The sequence below is a fragment of the Vanacampus margaritifer genome, chromosome 8, assembly GCF_051991255.1.
Source record: "Vanacampus margaritifer isolate UIUO_Vmar chromosome 8, RoL_Vmar_1.0, whole genome shotgun sequence".
Taxonomy (NCBI): domain Eukaryota; kingdom Metazoa; phylum Chordata; class Actinopteri; order Syngnathiformes; family Syngnathidae; genus Vanacampus; species Vanacampus margaritifer.
Genome location: NC_135439.1, coordinates 15,088,241 through 15,112,856, shown reverse-complemented (window position 1 = coordinate 15,112,856; position 24,616 = coordinate 15,088,241). Strand labels below are relative to the sequence as shown.

Here is a 24,616-nt window from a genome sequence, read left to right as displayed (position 1 = left end):
TCTGGGGTGTGTCTATGGCCATAATTAACTATCGTCATTGCGCTGGGCGGATAGGCAGAGGGATGACCAGCCCTGATGCGTGACCATATTGGCCTGGAGTGGATTGGACGGCCGGGATTCTCCGAAAATTCCAGATGGCCACCATGCCCCTGATCATCAAGTATTTGGACAAGAGCACACTTTATAATTTTGCTCGGAAGAATTGAAATACTAGAAATTGTAACATATCACACTCAACATAGCGAAAAGCAATCTTTTTATCCATTTCATCATGAGACGAAACCCAGAAAACTGCTGAGCTGTGACGTTCACAATTCGAACCCAGAGGAATTCTGACATCAATTTCAGTCGACGCCCGGTGTACTATTTCGTGCCTAGTGCAAGTCCAACGCAAAGTGCAGTTAACTGTGCACATCAAGAGAAGTTTCTTTCTTTTGGCATTTTAGTAGACAGCCGCAGTTAAAAATGTCAATTTGCACCGTTGTGGGACCGAACACAGTTACTAGCAAAATAAAGCAGCTTGCTTCACTCCCTTTAAATTCAGCACAGGTAAGGCGTGTGGACTACATGGTGTAAGCATAATGGAGTCTATGCAGGAGATTGGCACACGCAAAGTGCATTTACAGTTAAAGGAACTACAAGAAGATCTCCAATTGTTGGATGATGAAGTCGGCCACGCATATAAACTGGATAAATGAATCGAGCCGCTTTGATTGGCCGGGAGTCAGTTGTGTTCCCTCCCACAACGGCACTAAAAGTCAAAAAAAAAAAATCTACGCCAGTCTAGCAAAATACCAAAAAAGAGAAAAATAAGTACAAAAATAAGGCTCTAAATGTCTATATATGGACAATTTTGCATCTTCAATTCACCTAAAAAGCATGGCTTTGGAATATGGGAAAAACCACACAAGCAATGGGAGGAAGCAAATAAGTTCACGCAGGAAGGCGTGAGGCAAGATTCCAATTAAAAACCGCTTCACTAGTCTGTGAGTTAGGCGTGCTTAATACCAGTTTGCTATTTGTACGGAAAATATTTAGATTTTAGTCGAGACCACGACTTCGACGATCAATGAGCTGTCAAAATGAAAAGGCCATCTTCTATTTCTACTTTATTAGATTATGTGATAAATGAATGATCTATGCATTAGCATGCTTGATATTTTACTTAAGGGCTAATAGCCCCAGCTTCATATTTCCAAGAGTAAAATGAGCTTGTTTCATTGCAATTAGGCGATGATAATAGTCATGTGATTGATCAAATGAACCTTCACACACACACAATGCATCCCCAGCTTGCATTGGATCCCATTGTGATGGAGTTGAATGTGTGCGGCAGCTGCTGAGGCGTGATAATTTCGAGGGAGGTGTGTGTGTGTGGGGGGGGGGGGGGGTGCAGTTCCTCATCAACCCTCTGCAACCCTGCACAAATGAAGGGAACTGTTCCGACAATTTCCCTGCTGGGATGAGGCGAGCATCACGAGGACTTTATTTGCTGACCTGCAGGCTGGGCAAGAACGTGAGTGAAGATGAAATGTGCAATGTTCCTAAGTGTGCACTAGAGATCTCCTCGGGGAAGAACAAAGTAAACAACCTCGTCAGCTCAGCCAAATGTTGACTTTTAAAGCACGACAATCCCAAGACACAACATTCAGTGCACCTGCACTATCTAAATGCTTTTATTATTATTATTATTATTATTATTATTATTATTATTATTATTATTATTATTATTATTATTATTATTATTATTATTATTATTACAGTGATATAGGACTATTGGTCACAGAAGAAAACCTTAGTAACAAATCTATTTTTAGATTAATATTCCCGGACTGAACAATATATTATAACCAGATCTAAAATGTTTTGTTCAGTTTTTGTTATTTGTTACTATTTACTGGATCTCATTCAGTACAATTTTACTGTCTGCCAGGTCAACAGATGTCAAAACAAATATTCATGCAATCAGATATTATGTGCCCGAAGCAAGCAGAATGCAAAAACAGTGCAGTGCATAAAGGTTACGATGGGGTCACAAAAATGTTCACATAAAATGGATAGTTTGGTGGTCTCAAAATGATTGAATGCACTGGTAAGAGATACATTTACAGCATGGCTGTTAAAATGTCTTGTGCTTTTGTCACATTATCATGTTAAACACTGCAAAAAAAAATTAGAAGCTGTACGGAACTGTGTGTAGTAATCAAGTCAGCAACGGGAATAAATGTTTTGTTTTGTTTTTCTCTCCATTTAACTGAGTTTTATTGAATTGACTGAAACATTCACATTGCATGCTGAAGAAGAAAAAGAAGAAGGAGAAGAAGAAGAGCAGGAGGAGGAAGAAAATGAGGTGGAAAGAAGAAGACGAGGCAGAGGAGGAGGTGGGAGAGGAATAAGATTTTTTGATTTTGAAAAATGACATTTATTTGCTTACTTATTTACATTAAGAAAGAGGAGAAGAAGAAAAAGGAGGAGAAAAAGGAGCACAAGCACGGGGTTCAGGAGAAAGAGGAGGAGGGTGAGAAGAAGATTGAGAGGGAGGAGAAAGAGGAGAAAGGGAAAGAGGAGCAGAAGCACGATATTGAGGAGGAGAAAGAGGAGGGTGAGAAAAAAGAGGAGTGGAAGAGGGAGAAGAAGGAGAGGCAGGGGGATAAAAGAAGAAAAAGAAGAAAGTGGTGGTGGAGGAGGAGAACGGAAAGCGGTAAGAGGATGTGGTAGAAGAGGAGTAGAAGAAAAAAAGGAGGTGGAGGTGGTGTGGAGGAGAAGAAGGACGAGAAGAAGGATGAGAAGAAGAAGAAGAAGGTGGTGGTGGAGAAGGAAAATGGAAAGAAGAGGATGTGGTAGAAGGGGAGTAAAAGAAGAAAAGAAGGAGGTGGTGTGGAGGAGAAAGAGAAGAAGGATGAAGCACTGTTCAATCTTTTATTTTTAACAAAATACAACGTGGAAAAGCAGTGGTAAATGCTTCAATATGGCCTTCATTTCTTTCTCTAAAGTTGGGATCTTTATTTATTTATTTATTAATTTACTTATTTACACATCAAATTCAACTTTGGCCCATGTGCCCAAGTAGCACTGTCTCGAATTTGTGGGGCAAAATTTACAGTAGGGACAGCCTGGAGCCCTTCTTCAGAGGCACATTTTTCACAATATTTCCATCATTCATTCCCTGCAACCTGTAATGCATAAGAAAGGAAATCCAGAATGAACAATTCAGTTGCTGCAAACCTGCTGTGATCGGCTGACACGCTGCCATTCGTGATTACAGGTTCTAACACGAGTTACCATCTCACCCACCTCCCCCGTCACAGACACGATCAATCACTTGTTGTTTTTTTCCTCTTCTCCAGTCTCCTAGCAGAGTTGTCACTTTAACAAAAAACAAAAAAAAAAAGGCACGTACTATGTACCAGAGGTATATTTTATAATACAGGTATGTTGAAAATCAAAGTTGTTTGAAGTGTGCTAATATTTTGGTTAATAAGAGTCAAAAAAATATATGCCCACATATAATGCAGCACAGTTTTACCCCACCGATACACTTCGCCTATTCTATCTCATTATATTGTGCAAGTGACGGTAATGTTGTGTCCGGTGGGAGCGTATCTCTATTCCTTTATTTCTGGAAGCCACAATGAGAAAATAGGCCAAACAATCAGCTCACGCAGTGCATTAGATTGCATGGAGTGACAGCTTGACGATGGTGACTGATCATCTCCAGACTTCATGTGGGAGTTCGCTCTTCTGGAAAAAATGTGTTATTCATCCTCATGCAGCTGCTGTCAAACGTGTAGCTGAGGCGTTTCAAAATCACCTGAATGTCATGTTGCTGACGGGGAAGAGTTTACCAGCAAAGGAGGACATTTTCAATTGCATTATGGGAAAGATGTGTTTGCACATTACCATTTAGCGCATCAAATTGTGATCTTCAGCGTTTATATATGGAGATGTGGTGATTGCATTTAAATTGGTTTCCTACTGACATACAATGTCACATTTCAATCTTTTGGACATTTTGTATGATGTCTTCGTTTTTACCAAAGGAACGGGTGCTTTTACACAACTGATGTGTCATGACGTTCGGCGTGACTTCCTTGCTAGAAAAATTTGATTGCTATCAATCAAACTGATACTAATTGATTAGCACATTGATTGTGGAACAAAGACTATTTTATCCATCCAAGACTTTTTCCCTTTTTGTGAACCTCCACAGCTTTCCAGTTGAGATAACATTCTGCCTTAGGGTGATGGGGTTGTTTTGTGTTTCGCATGGACAGAAATGTAAACTTGGATATGTTTGGGGAAATTTACAACCACTCGACACCGCATCGATCCAAGCCGTATAATTAAGCGTGTTGCTCAACAGCTCAGAAAAGAAAATATCATTCAACGTTCACAGGATAAAGTCCAAGATATACAGTGGAAGTGTTGAAGCCAATTTTGTAAGAATGTTCTTAAAATGTTGTTAAAAAGATTCATACTCTTACTGAACTGTAGAATTACCAAAATGCACTACTCAATCATAAAGATGTGTGCGTTCCAAGTCTTCTTAAAGGGGAAGCCAGCCCAAAATAAAAATTTGTAGACAATAATTTGTTCTGTGCAGCCCCACTAGTCTAAATATGGTATTCTAGTTAATAATGCGTTAGTGGAATATGAGTTAAGCAGCAAAATCCAGCAATTTTTATCAATATCGGAAGGCGGCCATTTTGTCACTTGCTGTCAAGTCAAAATGACATCACAGTTGCTCAGGTTTCAGGTAGCCTAACAACCAATCACAACTCAGCGTCAGAAAACAGGTGAGCTGTGATTGGTTGTTGCCTGAGCCCTGAGCAACTGTGATGTCATCTTCAGTTGACAGCAAGTGGCAAAATGGCCGCCCGCTGAGATGGCTTAAAACATCTGGATTTTGCTTCATAATTCCTACTCCACAAATGTAATAGTAATAATGTCATGTTCAAACTAGTGAGGTCACATATATTATTGTCAAGAAATGTTTACTTTCCCTTTAACAAAAAAACATTGACTTTTCCTTTAACAAAATATGGACACTTTTTTAGGTACACCAGCACAATCTAAATAATGTGATATGAGTCAAATTAACAATGAAGTCAAATGAATTTTATAGACAACGCACCTACACCATGGCACAAATGCCAGCATAGGTTGATTTTCGTGACTGTGTCTGTGCACACACCCACAGTGGTGCAGACCTCCCTGTTTTATATATGCTGCCTTCGCTGGACCCAAATATGGAATTTTGGGATGGAATGAAATGGACTGCTATTGATAATAGCACTTTTTTTTCTTGCTTTAGTGCCCAAAGCGCTTTACAAAGCCTCAAATTCACCCATTCACACACTAGAATTTTGGCGTAAGGAAATTAAATGCCCAATAACTATTGGTGTCTGGTCATTAAAACAATACATTCATCATTCGTCTGCATTTGAATTTGATCACTTTCATTCAACGTGTTCTGTAAATTACATTTTGCTAAAAACAAACTTGCTGAGATTTACCTCAATGCTGATCCAGTACTTATAAATGTAGTCTCATTAATTCAACATCAATAATTAAATAATAAAGTTAACAATGCTGCTGCTGAGAAAATCATACATTTCTAGTTTAATTAGCCTGATTAGATCAAATGTAAAATATATCTGAAAATTTCGACAATGCATTAAATCCAAAGACATTTCACAATGTGTTGTTCCTTCTAAGTAAGCAGCCTACTTGCTCCATCAGACCTTTCCGGACCTTTTCCAACATTGGTTGCTGTGTCGTTTACTTGTGTCCGTGCCACTGGAGATTGATTGACAGGTTACGGAGGTGTTTCGTGCACTGGGAAATAAATAGAGCAGACACGCATCCTCGCTCTCGCCCGCAGTAGAGGTGGAGGATTTAGAATTCCGGTGGTGTGACAAAGATTCCAAACTGTCTGCCTTGAAATTACACAGTGGTTGTCTGTGAAATCAAGCATTCTACATTGCATTCAACAAATCCTTATTATTTGCCTTTTTGTTCAAATTCATATACATCGTTATCTATTTATATACTTCTACCGATCTAACCATCTACGGCAGGGATGGGCAACTAGTGGCCCGTGTGGAAAATTGTGGCCCCGTCCAGCATTTCAGTTGCCCTTCTCTGAGCTACAGTATCTTTCTAGTTAAATATGTCAGAACCAATAAATACTGTACAAACCCTTAATTTGTAATGTACACATACAAGTACCACAACCTGGAAAAATGGATGCTACTTTAGCCTAGCACCTTTCTTATGCCAACACATAAGCACATGTTTGAGATACGAAAATGTATTCACTTACAGTCTCTGGTGGCTGGAATATAACCTGGAGCTCCTTTCTACACATGGGCTGTTGCATTGGACTTTGCACACACTCACGTCTGACAACGAGGCGCTCTAAAGCGGCATGCCAGCCTGATGCCGTGGACTCCAAAGTGCGTCAAGCTGCATCATTGACACACATAAAAATCAGGAAACCTGACCACTTGGGTACTAGCGATGGTCCAGGGGCCACACACTGAGAAAAAAAAAATTGTAATCGCTAATTTCCTCTGCAGGTATTTTGTTGAGAGGGATGTAAACTTTCAGCCTTCGAGAAAAAAATAATCAAATTATATAGTTGTCGCTGAGCTCCATGATTAATTGCCCACTTCGATGCATGACCTCACTCTTGTAATGAAAATAAGAAATATATTAGGTCGCTAAATTATAGTGACAAATCATTGTATTATTCTGGTTTAATGGTTAAGCAGCATTTGGCAGATGGCCAGCCGCCTTTAATGTTGTTTCATGGCCTCGGCCACTACAAAGAGCTGCAGTGACTGACCAATATTCTGATGGCACTTCAGTTTTGAGTGACAGGGAAGTATTTATTATTTATTTAACGTTTGTTATTGTGGTTGTATTTTACAGTAGGCTAATGTAGAAGAGTATTGTACATCATCATATTGAGAGGTAGGATAGTCACTACAGAATTTATCCATCTCCAAAGGCGGCCATTTGGCCACTTGCTGTCAACTAAAAATGACTTGCTGAGGGCTCAGGTAACGACCAATCACAGCTCACCTGTTTTCTGAATCTGAGCTGTGATTGGTTGCTACCTGAACCCTGAGAAACTATGATGTCATTTTTAGTCAACAGCAAGTAACAAAATGGCCACACCCCAAATATGATCATATTTTTAAAAATGTGTTATTTTGGAAGAATGATATTTTTGGTTTTGCTCGAAAAAATGAAAAAACAAATATTTAATTATATTTTTGATTAGTTTACTTATCGTATTCTTTGTTACCTGAGCCCTGAGAAACTATGATGTCATTTTTAGTCGACAGCAAGTACAAAATAGCCACACCCCAAATATTATCATATTTGAAAAAAAATTGTTATTTTGGAAGAATGTTATTTTTGGTTTTACTCAAAAAAAATAAAAACAATTCCACATGCATATGTGCAAATTAATGGAAAGTACTCTTTTTTTTCTTCTTTTATTAATGAACTCAAGCTCTATATTTCTTAAATTTGACATTTTACGGAGGAAAAAAGCAATTATGACTATTTCTGCTTGTGTTGAGTATAATATGTTTGTATAATTTTATTTGGAATATATGTATGTATAAATATGTATACCCCTCACATTGTGTTCAGTGTTTATAAATGTTAAATTGAATTGTTATATGTAAATTACATTTATTAAATAAAATTTGAAGACAAATGGCCACTCCCTGCTGAGATGGAGAAAAAATTGTGAATTTTGCTGCTTAACTCATACCTCACAAAAACAATATGAATCAAAATACTGTGTTTAGATAAGTGGGGGCAAAGACAACATACAGTATTATCGTAAAGAAAGATTTTGTGTTGACTTCCACTTTAAAAATAACATGTTACTATGTTAATGATCACTTAATCTAACTCCCTATATAGCTGTATAATTTTAAAAAGTATCCATCTTAGTAAAGTTTTCACACATGCCAAATGAAGCAGAACCTGCTCAACCAGTAGTTTCGTACCAGAGTCCGAGTAGTGTTCCTGATGTGGTTCAGTGGCCCATTTGTGGCTTTAGGAGGGACAGTTCATTTACCAACCAGCTCCCTGGTCACCAATTAATCTAATTTAATGTAAGAAAAACACCATTACTTGGTTTCGATGGTGCTCATTACACCTCCTGCGCATGGGTGATTATGAAGGTAAAGTGTTTCAGGCCAATCAGTTCCAACCTTCTGGGCTTCATTACCCTTGCTCGTGTGGTGCCTGGATATAATTGTGACTTCTGCTATGCACTCCGCTTTGTAAAATGCAAATGCTTTGAAACATCTACATGTGGTAGACAAATGTAATCAGTTCGGATTCATGTCCAAGCTATGGATATAATTGTTAAAATGTATATCTGTGTGGCAATACTCGACAGAGGAAGCAGATGGCTGGACAACTGGTTAATTATCAGTGCAAGGTTACAAAAAATTAAAAAAATAATAAAAAATAAAATAAAATAAAAAAGCCTATCGCCAACGCACCACTAACTCACTAACTGTATCGTTCCAAACCTCTGCTGGACATGAGCAGTAAAAAGTGAGTGCCAGACATTCATGACATTTGAATCCATGATCCAAGCAGCTGTATGATAGCTTTACATCAATGCCAAGATCGGTTGAAGGGTGTAAAGAAGTCCACACTGGACTCTGGCCAGTGGCAAATCTGGCTTCTTTTATCCAACAGTTTTACTGACAATCTGGCATCGGACAATGCATTTTTAATGCACTGTCCACCCGTCCAGTCATTTTCTATAATTTAGGGGGAGCTGCATTCTATCCCAATTGATTTGAGGATTAAGGTTAGGGTGTGGATTTGAGAATGAGGTTTATGAGGAGATGAATGAGAAATGGGTATATGGCAATTAAGAATGTTTAAAAAACAAGATTATGAGGAACATCTTTGAAGCAGATTGTGTTTGTAGTATTTTTTTGAGTTTTTTTTTTTTAAAACGTTTGAATAAACATGCTTGTTTTCACAATAACAATGTTGAAATATTGTGTAAAACATTGCCTGTAAGATTTATGATTCTTTCTTTTTTCCTTATGCTCTGAGCAATTATCCTTTTTCACCTTCATTTTTCACTCTGCTTACTCTGCCCGGAAATGTTTGCCAATAGGGGAATGATGTAAATTTGCATTCATTTGCAGCGATGTTGCCTGACTGTGCATTCCAAAGAGTGTTTAAGGTAATTAAATTCAATGTATGGGCATTCAAAAGGAAAATATACATTAGTCATTTTCACACAATTAGACAAAGTTCAACAGTAGTTTCACCCTGACATAAAATAAAACGGGCCTTTTATTGTCCCGTTGCTATTCATATCAATAATAATGAATCAACAAAAATGATTATTCTCACATTCAATGTTTTTTCTGTAGCTGCCTCATCATCTTAACTGATGACAGAAAAATAATCACTCTTGTTGGCCTCGCTGAAAGCCTCAACGGTTTTGTCAAAATTGACACGTCTGCTTTCAAAAGAAACAAAGAATATCAAATGTAATCAAAAGAAAGAAAAAATTAGTCTTTTTTTGTGCTTCAAATTGATTACGAATGGGTCAAATCTGGTGCCATTCTTATTTCACTAAAGTCTCTCTCTCTCATGTTCATGAAACCATCAAATGTCATTTCACGCTCATAACATGACGGTGGTGATATGTAACATGGAAATACTTGTCATACTTCACTGTGGCTGAGCAAGTCAACTTGCATAAAAGGAAATTGAGGAATTTTAGGTGCCTGCAGAGGCTCAGGAAATGACATGCAAGTTCAAAGTGAATCCTTTTTAATGGTTGCACAGGCGGAAAACAGGACAGCTCATTTTAGAGCACCAGAGGAATGAAACGTGAGGTAACATTTGGAAACTGCAAATAGGCACTTTTAAACCTAGAGAAATTGCTGCCATTTGGTTACAGTCTGCACTTAACGAGGCATCATATCTGGATATTTAACCATAATTGATGATTGACGATGATTATGATAATTTGCAGATATCCATCCATTTTCTTGGCCGCTTTTTCCTCACAAGGGTCGCAGGGGTGCTGGAGCCTATCCCAGCTGGCTTCGGGCAGTAGGCGGGGTACACCCTGAACTGGTTGCCAGCCAATCGCAGGGCACACAGAGACAAACAACCATACTCACAATCACACCTAGGGACAATTTGGAGTGTTCAATTAACCTGTCTTTGGAATGTGGGAGGAAACGGGAGTACCCGGAGAAAACCCACGCAAGCACGGGGAGAACATGCAAACTCCACCCAGGTAGGCCGAAGCCCGGACTCGATCTCACGTCCTAAGCAATGGGAGGCGGACGTGCTAACCAGTCAGCCTCCGTGCTAATGATAATTTGCAGACATGCTGATACAAATTCACGGGAAAAGGCATTTGAACAACAAAATTTGAATAACAATTATGTTACCAGATTTTGACATAAGGCCTTCACAAAACAACTCTACTCCGCTAAATACATATGCATACACGTTTGAACAACAAATCAATATTGCCCTGCTTTACTTGATTTTTTCTCCTCTCTCACCTTCCCTTCTTTTTTTCCAATTTCCTCTTCCTCTCCATTTCTCACGTATGCGCTGTGACAGGCTGAGCTCTGAAGCTCATTGTGATGCAGCCTGCAACAGCACCGGAACAAAACAGAATTCCTCCTGACTGCTGGACTGACCTCTATGTACCATATGTCCTTTGCTGGGTGTGTGTTCATTACTACTTCCTGGGCCGCGGAATCATGACGTGATAGGCTAAGTGTGTTTATTTCAGTTAAATTAAAATGTCAATTATGCAAAATGAAAACGTGGGCAAAGAAGTCGTGCAAATAGTTCTGTAACAGTATAATGGGTCTTTCTGGTATTGTTTATCCCGGAGGACACACCGAAATGTCAGCCACTAAAGATCCCTTTGAGCACTGGCCATCAACTGATAAGCTAAGTACATTTTTGACATTCACTAAAATGATCCTTATTAGGTTATTTCATTTGGCTGGAGAGAACAGATTCATGTCCCACAAGGAGGCCGACCTATGAAGAAGAAAGAATTATATGTCACGTGATGCCCTCCAGCAGTTATCAATTTCATGGCTACCAGAGATATCATCTTTATAAGGGCAAAGCTGGAGTTTCTCTACAACAAAAGATTTGGCCATACGAAACATCCCATCTTGAGCTTCTGATTTGGACAAAATGAGGATTCCCGACACATTTTTAGCTCATGAACCAAACTTACAGCACACAGATCGTGATAAAGAATTCAACAGACACGAATCAATCTTTTTTTTTTACCCAACTCCAAGTCATTTTCTATTGTGACTCAAATGGAAAGAAAAACCCCAAAAATTGCAGGATTTGCTCCCAAATTGAGTGTGCTCTCTAACTGCAAATTACCAAACATTCCATAAAATTTCATGGGAATTGTTTACAGTATGTTGGTTTTGTATGTGAAGTGATCCAAGTGCTACCATGGGACTTTCTAAATAAGGTCTGTTAGGCTTTTTTCCTGCCTTTTTATGTGAACCCTCAAATGAGGAAACAGCATAGTGAGCGTAATGGCATTTTTTTTATTGGATTCCGGCAAATAGAATGATTGGCTTCCACTGAATTATGTCTCGCAACAAGTGACTTATTTTCAATTTATCGCCAACTCCTGGTTGTGACGTCACATTGTTGAGCAAACACAATACTGTTATCAAAATCTATGTTAAATGTCATTTATACTGCTCGAAAAATGTGACAAGCTATTACTTCTAGTTGTGTCTTTAAATGTAGCATTTGTTTGAAATGTTGTCTGCCTGGTGATGCAGAAACTCTGACTGACTGCTCCTCTCTGGGCGAAGCAGACCAAGACGGCCTCTGCCTCTATGTCCCAGCTTCAGTTGATTTCATTGCCTCTACTGTGACAAATTGAATCGACCCATCTCAGTGAGTGACTGGGCTAATATTTAATTGACACTAAGAATATGTTGCAGGAGGATGTGACTGAATTTGATCATGCAGCAGAAGATCAGTCTATGCGCACATGGCTTAATTGGGACCAGAAAGCCAAGACAAGACTTGATTCTGTGTATAATTGCTGTGAGTGTAGGCCACTGTTTTTGCCTAAATGTAATAAAATATTGGAAATGGTCAATATATTTGCCTTGTTTCTTTTTATTTACCAACATCATATTTGATAATGGAAACGATTCTATATTGATTTAAAAAAAAAAAGGAGATTTTTTTTTAAGGCATTAACAGAAATACAGGATAAGTAAGTTGCCTTCAACAAGTTTAACGGGACGTCACTGACAGTATAGTGAAAGACTTGACTGAGTTTAGATCACAACACCTGACTGTTAACTTATTTTTATACTTCATGACAGAAATTAAAAGATACATGAATCGCCCTTCTCCATTCTGTTATGCAAATACAGTAATCATTTTGCTTCAGGTTATTGTAATTAACAGCGTTTAAAGGGGAAGTCAAGTCTTTTTTCTTTTCTTTACAACATGTTTTATGTGCCCCCCACTAGTCTTAAAGGATCTTTGGCACTTTTTTACTCGCGACTGCCACCTCTGGCCCAAAGCATAACTGCAGCATCCCAACTGTGGAAAGTTAGCGTGCAGTGTTGTACGCTAGCTAACACCACAGGCTAATGCTAGCACAACGCCACCTTCCACCACTACACCCTTCCCTCCCCAAAGAAACCGTAAAGTGTGCTGGTGCGCACACTCTACTATCAAGGGACGATAAAAGATGATAGGTGCAGTCAGAGTAAAACAGTCAGGGCTCTTCATACACGTCTGGGCATTGGTGGAGCATGCATGATGTAGAAAAGGCTTTAACATTACCTTTTTAAATGGCACAATGCACCTCGTCAAAATTTCATTTGAACTATTTCTATTAGTTTCACACATTTTGATTGTGACAACCTAGATTTTTTTTTATTGTACATTTAGAGCGGATATACAATTTGTGATTAAATGTGAGTTAACTACTGAAGTCATGCGATTAGTTACAATTAAAAGATTTAATTGTCTGACGCCCCTAATTTTTAATAATCTTTCCTGTTTTTTTTTATTAGGGGCATCAGGCAAATAATTTTTTGGAATTGTAATTAATCACATGACTTCAGTAGTTAACTCAAGATTAATCACAAATTTTATATCTGTTCTAAATATACAATAATTTTTTTCTAGGTTTTCATACTCTTGATACTCATACTCAAAATGTGAAACTAATAGAAATAGTTCAAATGAATTTTTGACGTCTATAGCCGTCAATGGCAGTGAATGAGTTAATAAGACATTTTTATTTCACTTTACAGGGACTTTCAACTGTTAACCGTCTCCAATAGATGTGTGCTCTTTGAATGTCCGAGGTAAATGTTATTTTATTCAATTGATTTTCACTATTTGTCCCTGATGACTTCTAAGAAGGAAACAAGAGAGGAGGCCCAGCATCTAACGCGTCAAAGTATTCACCCAAACTCTTCTGCTGCAGTGAACCTCGTTGCCCCGCTTGGGTCAAAGCTGCGGGCTTGTTAGCGAGTATGCTCTTTTATGAAGATTCTGCCCTAATGAGCGCCACTAAACTCCGTGTCCAATGAACCAAGCCTCCAACTCAGACTTCTCATTTGTCTTTCACTCTCATGCTCCTCTCTGATTCTTTGAATCACGTCACATCAAAGTATTGGCCAGAATATGTTATACCACAGTTTAATGACATTTCTTCTGAATCGTCCACCATTAAGAGCTTTTAAACAAAGAGACCCAATAAAATGCGATACTACCAGACAATGTTTGCATTTGAACTTTTTGCCAATATTTGTTATGTAATTCACATTTGGATGTGTTATTTAGTGAGACAATTAAATGGGGGGGGGGGCAGTTTGCCAGAATAGTAGATCAAACACATGACATGATAAGGAGATAAAGTACAAGCTGATGTCAATGTCACTAAAATATACAATGGCAAGAGAAGAAGAGTGTCAAGGTGCAGAGTGAGTGAGTGCAGAGGAGGATGTGACAGATGAAGAGAGATCCAGGAGAGGCAGTGGGAGGAAGATGTTTTTTCTTCTTCAAATCAATCAATAAGGATTACATGGAAGTTAAAAAACAAAAAAAATCCAAGCATTTCGTCTTTCCTGAAGCCAAATGGCATTAGGGGACCAAAAAAGTAAAAGAAAAGTTGTGTAAACTAATCCCATTTAAGTCTTGTTCATTTTATGTAATCCTCATACTGTAATACTTTACAGGAGATTAATTTTGCAATTATTCGACATGGCAACATTAATTAGTGCAAAACCGCATCTCTTTCTAGCACCGCAGGCTTTGGCCTTTCTGAATTACAAAGCTAAAATCAAATATGAAGGATTCGGCACTCGCACAGACCTTTACAGGGCACACAAGCTTATTTGGTAACTTGAGTGGGTGTTCAAAATGAACCCAGTGCCCAAATCAATGTCATGTCTCCAAAAACAACCAGATAAAAACAAATATTTAACTGACAAATGAAACTTAATTTGCAGTCATTACTATTATAAGATATTAATGGAATTCATTTTACTTTGTCAGTTATTGAATTCAGATCTCTGCTCTGTACAATTTAATCTTCAATCCTGTGAAGTTTAAATTTTACAGATTAAGAAAGTATTAACTTTCCAAATAGGAAGGTCAACATTACAAATGGATAAAGCGTGCAGCTCTGGAATTTCGGGATTGAATTCAAATCCCCCACAAAATTGAGGCCCTGTTTGAGCAAACACTATTAAGAGAGTCTATTGGCATCTTGTCACTGAACATTCTGCTTCATTTCCTGTCTTCATCGTGACACCGTCACATTGCAGAATATTAACTATTCCACATTTGTTGAAAGCAGACAGCAGGCAAACAGCAAAAGATGACTGTGTTGATGGTTTCACTGATCTCTCATTGAAATGATAACTGCGCTCTCTAGTGGCGAGTGTGTTTTACTACATAAAAGTGGAGAGTGACCCACAATCAGAATTTTTTTAAACAATCAAAATTTATTGGCCACACAAACAGATATGAACATTATGATCTATTAATTAGCAATCTTGATGATTGGTGAGAATTGATTGTGTGACCAGAGGCATCATTTTACTTTAAAAAATAGACAAATGTGAACCAATTTACACAGCACATCTACGATCACCGACACAAGGTTACCTAAACATTTTTAGCTAATTTAACATAGCCTACCACTGCTAGTTAGAATGCATTGTAAAAAAAAAAAAATGGCGAAGGATAGACAAAGCCATCGGTGCACTTTCAAACTTTATTGAACAAATGGTAACAAAATAAACAGTATGAGCACATTCATACACCAGCTGCAACAGCCACAAGTGATTCCTAAGAACTCAACATGCAGACCAGCTAACCTGAGCTAACAGCCAACTAAACTCTCATTCGCTGACACATTCATCAGTCCAGGCTCCGCCTTTTAAAGCCACAAATGTTCAAAGTCAGACACTACAGTGTAGGATGGTAATTTAAAAAAATAAACAAAAGACTACACGTCATATGCATAATTTGTATAGTATTGTTTTTTTAATGATGCAAAATAAAATGTTATCCAATTACTCAATTATTGATCAAAGGGATAATCAGGAAGAATCAATTCTAAGTATTTTCAATAGTTGGCAGTCCTGTGGCATTGAAACAGATGTTAAGAACATTTTGATCCATATTGTCTCATCTAGGGATAGTATTTGACAGAAATTCCTTGATGAAAAAATTGAATGGGGGGAATAAGTAATCTGTAATTAGTACCTTTTAAATGATTTCCTAGGAAGAGTCACTCTCTCCTGAAAGTTCTGACCCGTTGTTTCTGCGCCAGTCACCTTAGCATGTGTGGAAGACTCAATCATTATTTAAGTTTTGCTACATCAGATTAAAAAATAATAATGAGGGGATCATGGAATGGAGTAGCATTTTTGGGGTAAAAACATTTACAGATTTCCAAGTCAGTACAAAGGTCTTACTAAATGACAGCAATTGTTTTAGTATAAAAATTTTGAAAAAAAATCCACATGAATGTGATTTCCAAACAGGGCTGTTCAACATCAGCAGTTCATCATTGCCCAGAAAAATAAGTCCCTTCACGGGTATGTGTCTGGAGATGCCTTTTGATTTTGTCAGAGCGGCTGAAGCACTTGCCACACACGGGGCAGCTGTACGGCTTCTCCCCCGTGTGAATCCTCATGTGCACTTTGAGGTGAGCCATCTGGGTGAAGCCCTTGCCACAAATCTGGCAGCGGAAGGGTTTTTCTCCAGTGTGGCTCCGCTGGTGCTCCTGCAGTCGGCCCGAGGAGCTGCAGCACTTCCCGCAAACGCCGCAGCGGTACGGTTTCTCCCGCGTGTGCACCTGCACGTGCACGTGCAAATGGCCGACATGACTGAACGCTTCGCCACAAACCTTGCAGCAGAAGGATGACATGTGTCCTTGTAGGGGGGATTTCTGATGGGGGCACTCTACGGCGTTGGCTCCTTGGTTGCGCATATGAGAGGCCTGTCCCCTGTTTGCCACAGTTCCGTTTCCCTTCGCGCCAACCATCTGTCCTCCATTCTCCACTCCGATGATGTCAATGTTGTTCTCATTTGCGCAGTTTGGGTTGACTGGTGCCAGGGGCTGCCCGCCGTTGTTGGAGGAAGCGGGGCCCCTGTGGCTGCCTCCACTCTCCGCCTTCACGTGCCTCGAGGGGCCCCGAGAGGCAGGATCCTGCTGCCTGTTTTCCACGCCTTGACTCTGGGGCAGCGTGGACGTGTGAGGGCCATCTTGCACATACTCATTTGTGACACGCGCGGGTGTGAACATGTTTTCTGAAGTGCTGCAAGAGCCATGGCCATGCAGCTCTTCTTGATTGGCTCGGAGATCTTGCTTATCCTTGATTTGGATTGGAATGCGCTCTTCATGCCCCATGCTGGGACTCCACTCTCGTCGTGGATGTTCGCCATCCTCCTCTTCCAGCAACGCCATTGATGGACGGTCTGAGAAAAAAATCAGCAGAGCCCCGAGTTAACCAATTTATGGGTTATTCACAACTGGTATGTAGTAGTCATATTTGGACATCATGTGTTATGACCTAAACAATAATTAATCTTAATTTTGTCAAACCAATATATATATTCAATATAATTTTAATCATGAAGCTAGCTAGCTTGTTTTGTTTAGCTAGCTAATTATTAGCCTCATAACTTTGATTGAAGATAAAAATATTATGTAGTGCAACCAACCATTGAAGAAAGCTTTCCAAGGATAAATGAATGTCCAATTATAGACGTGCTTATTTGTAGATAATAGCTAAATTGTAGTTTAATAGTAAATCATATTAAAGAATAAATATTTTATGTGTTTTTAGAATAAATTAACTGTGCTGGCAAAATCCTTATCCGTCAATGATCCTTATACAAAATTGACTCAATCATACTAGGGCTGCAAAAAACAATCGATAAAACTGATTAATTAAAAGTAGGTCGGGCCGATATATCATAGCATATGGGCATCTGCTTTAAAAAAATAAAATAAAAATCCAGCGGCCATTAAGAGATCAATTTAAAACTGGGTTATTTTAGCCACTGATGCAGCCAAAATGCTGGAACCTACCAGCCATTTCAGCTATACTGAAATTTTGGGGAAAACTCATTCAAGGTAGAAAACTTTACAGCGCAAACTTTACGGCGCTATTTACTGGCTAGCAAGTTCGCTAACGAACAAAGGTTGCTAAAGTGCTAGCAGCTCCATAACAACAGTAGCTGCTAACGTTAACTAGCAGCTAATGCTGACTTAGTGGAAAGTGGTTGCGTTGATTTGAGGGTTTCTATTTTTCATCTGTGTTTTTACTCCTAGCACCCAACGTTGAATGGCTCATTTAGTTGGATTAAGAAAGGCACCGTGCAAATTGTTAGCTTTTAGTGGAGCTAACCTGGCCATATTTCAATCCCAGCATCTCGCAGCCTGCGTCTCAGATGGTCGTTCTCCCGCTCCCGGATGGCTATTTCCTCCTGGTACTCCAAAATTGTGTCCTCCACAGACTTGTAGATCTCCTGCGCAGCAAGCATGAGCCGCTCGGTCAAGAAGACGTTCAAAAACTGCAGTTTGGTCATCGTCCTGGACTGCGCGGAGGATCGCTCGCTCGCCACCATCCAAAAGACACCAAAAATGATGAGTCCCTAGTCACGTGACAATCGCCAATTGTTTCTCACGTCTACTTACAGTCTATATTTTGGCCAATTATGCAACTAAAGTTATGCATTATGTAGACATTATTTGTTTTATGTTTTGTTTTTATAATAAAGTTGATGATTAAATTATTTCTGTTGGGTTATAAACAGTGAGGATTTGTACAATTTCCTTTTACATCTTTGTGTAAAATGCGTTTCACATTGCTTTATGGCAATCTCCCATGACATTGAACAGGATAAGTGCTATAGAAAGTGGATAGATTGGTTATTGTTGGCCGTTTTATTTTAAAATCAATTTTTTTGGTGAAAGAGTAGTTTATATATAAACAACAAACAAATACAATCAACATAGGAATTTAACAATTCAAACCAAGCACATATCAAAATCTCCGTATAAATATACTCTTGGATTAAAAAAAAAAAGCATAAAGACAACAATGCAAAAAGTGTTTTATAGTCGTGATGAACCTCCTGATCGACAGGTGGCGGTATCAAATTAACTGGGCGCTGAAATGCAGGAAATTACGTCTTGCGACTTGCCCTCCACGTGCATTTGGTGCGAGCGTAGCACTTCGTGTTGGAGTGCTAGTTCAAGATGAAACGACCAAGTAAGTCGACACTTTAGTCACGTTAAATGAATATTCGCAACTTGGCAATGTATCTTATCGTTTTATCGCTACTGATATACAAATGTACGTTTGCCGGCTGATTGAAGTCCTTTTCTCGTTTTCTCAGAGCTAAAGAAAGCGAGTAAGCGAGTATCATGTGCTAAACGGTATAAAATACAAAAGAAGGTAAGCAGGCGATCTTTTCCTGTACTAGAGACAATTTTTGTGTTTTTATGCACGTATTTTTCTCTAATGGTGTTCCTTTGTCTAGGTCCGAGAGCACAACAAAAAGTTAAAAAGAGAGGCCAAGAAGAAAGGAGTGAGCAAACGACCCAAGAAAGATCCAGGGGTGCCAAGTATTGCTCCGTTTAAAGAGGAAGTCTTGCGGGAGGCCGAGCAGAGGAGATTGCAGGTTTGTATGGAAAGCAGTCTGATCAGTCATTCAATATCTTACTATTGTGATGAATTGTCTTACTATAGTGACAAAGTGGGATGTTAACTAAATGCTGAAACGGCTTGTCTTAAGTTAGTTTACCTCCACTGCCCTACTATGCTGCCATTGCATGGCGGGAGAGCCTTGACCAATGACATTAATTCTGCCACACTGTGATCTCAGATTGAGGAGGAAAAGGAGAGACAAAAACAGGCAGCAAAAGAAGAACGCGCTAAGAAGCGGAAACAGGAAAAGGACTCTGGAAGTAAAGAAAAAGAACCTAAAGCCAAAAAAGCACGTGAGGTAACAAAACAAAGCGACACAATTTGGGTTAAGATATAAAAAATAATTTTTTATTAAATATAACTGTTGCTTGTCATTATATTGCAGGAGAAGATTGTTCAGCGTCCAGAAAAAAAGAATGCAGCAGAAAGGAACACTAAAAAGTTTCAGTGTGCTGAACTAATCAAGGTAACAGCATAGTCCTGGTTAGTGTTTTCCAGTGTTTTTCCATTGATCTCATCAGATCATTTTCCCCTCTTCAGGTCATTGATGCATCTGACGTTGTACTAGAAGTATTGGATGCTCGTGATCCAATGGGCTGCAGGTGTCCACAGCTGGAGGAAATGGTACTCCAGAAGGGCGGCAACAAGAAACTACTTCTTGTTTTAAACAAAATAGGTACAAGGGCAAGACACTATACTGTGTTACTTTATACGCGCTCCCGTTGTTTGTAGTAAAAATGAGTGGTCTGTTTGTATTTGTGTCGTAGATTTGGTACCAAGAGCAAATGTGGAGCAGTGGATGCAAAGACTACAGCAGGAGTTTCCAGTTGTGGCCTTCAAAGCGTCAGCTCATGCTCAACATGAAAAATCGGTATGAGGCATAATGCAGTAACTGCAATACATTGCTGTAATTTGGTATGTTGAGGGTTATATATCACAATGTTGGTCTGGTTCTCAAAGGATCACCTGAGGTTGGTGCTTCTAAATTTTTTTGCACTATGGACCAGTTTCATGTAAAGAAATATTTTGACAGACTGGTGAGGAAACACGTAATTTTTTTTCTAACCCCAGAAATTCTTTGGAAAAAATATGCCAATAAACATCAATATGTTTTCGTGGAAAAATCATTGGAAAGCCGTAAAAGATAAAAAAATGAAATGTATTAAGTCCACGTTTTGATTATTATTATTTTTTTAATACATCTAAGTAGGAAGTGTGTGGTCCTATGTGCCCCCACCTCCTGTAGCATTGATGGAAAAATTATGGGGATTGGCTGTTAATATTGACTTAATAAATGACTTGACCTGTTTACAGTACATTTAATTTAGATCATTGCAGAATCATTAGCATTGAATTTCCATGGAGGTCTGAGAAAGTTGAGCAGCTTGTGTGGTGCTGTTCCTAACTGGTTACAACCTCCGATATTAACTATCAAACCACTCAATGAAGTCGCTCGGCTGTGTGCTGACCCGAAATTGTGTGTTTGTGAACACGTGTTTGACGTGAGATTGTCCTTTGTGGTTGATTTATTATTATTATTATTTATATATGTGATCCACCCCTCCCCTTTTGTTTTATGTCTTGAAGAAGAAGAAAAGGAGGAGGAGAAGCAGGATCGTGCCCTCCAATGAAGTCCTTGACAGATCCAGAGGAGCTGCCTGCTTTGGAAGCATGCTTCTCACCGAGCTGTTTAAGCATTACGGCGCGAACAAGGAGGGCAACTCTCGTCTCCGAGTGGGCGTAGTTGGTAACGAGATCCCCCATCCCACTCCTGACACACCACTTCATCTTAATCTGCAAACATGGCTTATTCGTTGAGCATGAAGTGGGATAATGGAATTGGGTCAAACAATTTTTTTCCGCGGATTTTGATCAACTTTAGATTTTGGGAAATTTCCAAAGCAAAGCTCCCACAGGAATTAAGTGAAACTTGTAACTGTATAAGCAATGTTTTAAAGGCCCAACACATTCTTGACAGTAATATTTTCTATGCAGCCCCACTAGTCTAAATACAGTATTCTGGTTAATATTGTGTTAATGGAATATGAGTTAAGCAGCAAAAACCCAGCAATGTTTATGCTTTCGAGTGAAAATGGCATCTCAGTTGCTGAGCGCTCAGGCAACAGCCAATCACAGCTCACCTGTTTTCTGAAGCTGAGCTGTGATTGGTTGTTACCTGAAACCTGAGCAACTGTGATGTCATCTTCAGTCGACAGCAAGTGGCAAAATGGTCGCCCCCTGGGATGGGTTGAAAACGGCTGGATTTTGCTTCATAATTCATATTCCACAAATGTAATATTAATCAGAATTTCATGTTTAGAGTAGTGAGGTCACATAACTTTGTCAAGAAATGTTTGAGGTTGACTTCCACTTTAAATGACGTTTAACAAACACTAATATCTATAGTAAAAAAAAAAATTTGACGGATGTGTCAGTCATAAATAAACACGTTAAAAGCGACCCTCATTACAATTTTAACATTAACTGTTATTTCCATCCAGGCTTTCCCAATGTGGGTAAGAGCAGCCTGATCAATAATCTGAAAGGAAGTCCTGCATGCATTGCTGACTTTAAGCGAGGCATTACAAAGTGAGTTATTGGCACAATCGAGCAGTGTTGACAAATACCGCTTTCTAATATGCATTAGGAACCTTCATTGTCTGGTGTTGGTGTTTTCTTTTAGATCCATGCAGGAGGTGCAAATCTCGCAGAACGTGAATCTGGTCGACAGTCCGGGAATCCTGGCGTGTCCGACCAACCCGGCAGCCGCCATGGCTCTGAGGAGCCTGCAAGTGGAGGAAGGCCAGGAGACCGTGCTGGAGGCTGCCAGGACTTTGCTCCAACAATGCACCAAGACTCAGGTACTGTCCAGTGTAGTAAGATGGTTGCAATCCTGCCATTTTGAAGTCATCTCACACCATTTTGCTCTCATTGTTTCAGATCCTATTGCAGTACAATATCGCTAACTACAGAAACCATGCAGAGTTTCTAACGTTATTGGCCAAAAAGCGGGGCTTCTTGCAAAAGGGTGGCGTCGTGAATACGGTGCAGGCCGCTTCAGCGTTTCTAGATGATTGGACAGGGTAAGCTTTTGAACCTTGGTGACCGGCTACAGACAATCGGTGTGGAAATGAGGACAAAAATAGCTTCAGCAGATTTCAAATGAAGACTGTTAATCCAACTCTGATCCAAACACTGTGCCAGGATGACACATGTATGAGCATGAGTGCACCCTCACACCTGTCCACGGTTTGATTTTTCTCTCAGAGCCAAGATGAGCTACCACTGCAAGGCCACAGACAAAAATGGCCTCCCTGCCTATGTGACGGATGCCGCGATCACGCAGATGTGGAGCAGTCTGGATCGCATGCAACTGCAAACTGCCAATGAGAATACTCTGAGAAGTACGTGCGCTAGCTAGCACACGTTTGAGAAACTGTACTACGTAATGTTATAGTTGACTATTTTCCACCCTGAAGGTATAAAATTCCCAACCCCGTCCAGCAGTATCAGCTTCATGTCGACCGGTCCAACTAAAGGTCTGCTAGTTGTCAGCGACATCCCTCAAGAAAAAGTTGTTGAAGCCAAAGAGGAGGTTGCGATGGTGGAGGCAAAGATCACCGAAGAGGTACTCCTGATTGTTGTCGCGTGACTTCATTTTACAATTATGAGGTGTCACCTTAGCATGGAAATGAGGACAGAATCGCAAGTCTGGATTTACTCATGAAGACTTCTAATCCAACTCTGATCCTGCTGGTGAACAAACCTCTAATGGAAGAACTGTGCTTGCCTTTCTATTAACTTTGTTTTTCCTCACAGCCTGAACTAATAGCCGATGAGATAAATGCAGATGAACCAGAGGAAGTTACACCTGAAGGTACGTTTGTTTCCAATTTCTTACATATACAAAAAATGTGAACACCCACCCACTGAGGACCATATGTTGTTGTCTTTATAGAAAAAACAAATCATGTCCAGTTCAAGCCGGTGCCCAACGACATCAGCTCCTCCGCAGTGGAAACCGAGGATGCCTATGACTTCAACGCTTATTTTAAATGAACTTGTGCCTGATTCCATGGGGTCGGGTGGAGATGCAGATTGCGGACCTTCATTTACTTACATGAAAAACACCCACTCACTGCAAATCAGTCAATCAACTTTATTTGTACAGGGCAAGCCAAAGTGCAGTACGTAAAAATAGCAAAATATGTTAAAAAGATAAAAATAGTAAATAAACTAAACAGGTTCATGCCAGTTTGCTGCTTGTAAATGCCATACAAGATGAGTTATTGTGTGTTAAAGTTCAGTGAAACGTAGTGTGCTTTTAGATTTAAATCCAAAAGCTCTTCTCCCCGGTATCCGGATGATTCATAGACAAAAAATGTAAAAATAAGAAAAAAGACAATTCATACTTGTGGACTGTTCACAGACGCATACGGAATTACAAATTAAGTTGAACACAAATTGTCACATAGAAGTAAAAAAAATAAATAAAAATCGTCAAAGACAATATTCTAAACAATCTTAATTAAAAAAAAAAATAATAATTATGAAAAATTAAGAGCTATGTAGCCTGCTACATAAATTAGTGTTAACCCATAAGGTGAAAAATGTCTGAATTGGTGTCTAGAAAGAATCATGTTTATTTAATGGCCTGACATCCTTTCTGCTGAAAACATTTGCGTATCTTATCTTATTTATGTACCCATATTTTTCAGACTAAAAGTAACCCGACCCTAATTGTGCTATTTGCATTAGCGCCACCTTCTGTCCCCCAGCGGTAATGTATCAAAAGTATTTACAACTGCCAAAAAATAGTAGTAGTAGTCATGCATTACTAGCGGTGGCCACCTTGTTTATTTGCCAACTGCCAAAAGAAGACATGGAAGCAGAAGAAGAGTAGTAGTCAAGGCAACAAATGTGTGATGTAAACTAGTTAAGGTGGCGGCTTGTTGAGAAAACATTTTAAATTTAAAACAACTTCTCCATAGTTGGATGCGGAGGTTTTCACCTGTCAACACTGGGTGCATTGGAAACATTTTGGGGCACTCTAGTTTCGATCAGCGTGAAGCGATGTGTGGGATCGAAGCGTAATTCCAAATGCACCCACGATTAGGGAACTGAGATTCTGGGAGCGAGTCAAAGTGCTACTGTTCTTGTTTTGTATTTGTAAAAATATACCCCCCCCCCCCCCCCGCCTAAATAAAATAAAAAATGTGACATATACTTTTGTGTAACTTGTAGTCTGAAAATATGGTACATATGCCTACATTGCAGATTTAATAATCAGGTCTCATATGATGCAATTAAAATTGTATCTCTGCATG

The 24,616-nt window shown here is 39.3% G+C and overlaps 2 protein-coding genes and 2 non-coding genes across 4 annotated transcripts; 3 read left to right on the top strand and 1 right to left on the bottom strand.

Moving 5' to 3' along the window:
• Positions 1–15,323: 15,323 nt before the first annotated feature.
• Positions 15,324–18,247, bottom strand: LOC144056426 (uncharacterized). The gene is made up of 2 exons (XM_077573243.1): positions 17,985–18,247; positions 15,324–17,049 (listed from the first exon to the last, which is right to left on the bottom strand). Exons 1-2 carry the CDS (start codon positions 18,202–18,204, stop codon positions 16,136–16,138), a joined length of 1,134 nt encoding a protein of 377 aa, XP_077429369.1. The 5' UTR covers positions 18,205–18,247; the 3' UTR covers positions 15,324–16,135.
• Positions 18,192–24,483, top strand: gnl3 (G protein nucleolar 3). Its single transcript, XM_077573241.1, has 15 exons — positions 18,192–18,851; positions 18,979–19,037; positions 19,123–19,263; positions 19,468–19,587; positions 19,675–19,755; positions 19,830–19,965; positions 20,057–20,160; positions 20,877–21,036; positions 21,791–21,878; positions 21,973–22,150; positions 22,230–22,372; positions 22,557–22,693; positions 22,769–22,917; positions 23,109–23,166; positions 23,248–24,483. The coding sequence occupies exons 1-15, from the start codon at positions 18,839–18,841 to the stop codon at positions 23,346–23,348; spliced, it is 1,668 nt and encodes a 555-aa protein (XP_077429367.1). The 5' UTR covers positions 18,192–18,838; the 3' UTR covers positions 23,349–24,483.
• On the top strand, positions 20,650–20,785 carry LOC144057185 (small nucleolar RNA SNORA47). Its single transcript, XR_013295182.1, has one exon. It is a non-coding gene; the product is annotated as a small nucleolar RNA SNORA47 (small nucleolar RNA).
• On the top strand, positions 22,415–22,489 carry LOC144057183 (small nucleolar RNA SNORD19). The gene has a single exon (XR_013295180.1). It is a non-coding gene; the product is annotated as a small nucleolar RNA SNORD19 (small nucleolar RNA).
• Positions 24,484–24,616: the final 133 nt, after the last annotated feature.

Coding starts and splice junctions, on each gene's coding strand:
- LOC144056426 (XM_077573243.1), bottom strand. CDS start 18,204: ATGGTGGCGAGCGAGCGATCCTCCGCGCAGTCCAGGACGATGACCAAA. Junction 17,050..17,984: donor TGGGATTGAAATATGGCCAG/GTTAGCTCCACT, acceptor TTTTTTTCTCAG/ACCGTCCATCAATGGCGTTG.
- gnl3 (XM_077573241.1), top strand. Junction 20,161..20,876: donor ATGCTCAACATGAAAAATCG/GTATGAGGCATA, acceptor TATGTCTTGAAG/AAGAAGAAAAGGAGGAGGAG. Junction 23,167..23,247: donor AGAGGAAGTTACACCTGAAG/GTACGTTTGTTT, acceptor TTGTCTTTATAG/AAAAAACAAATCATGTCCAG.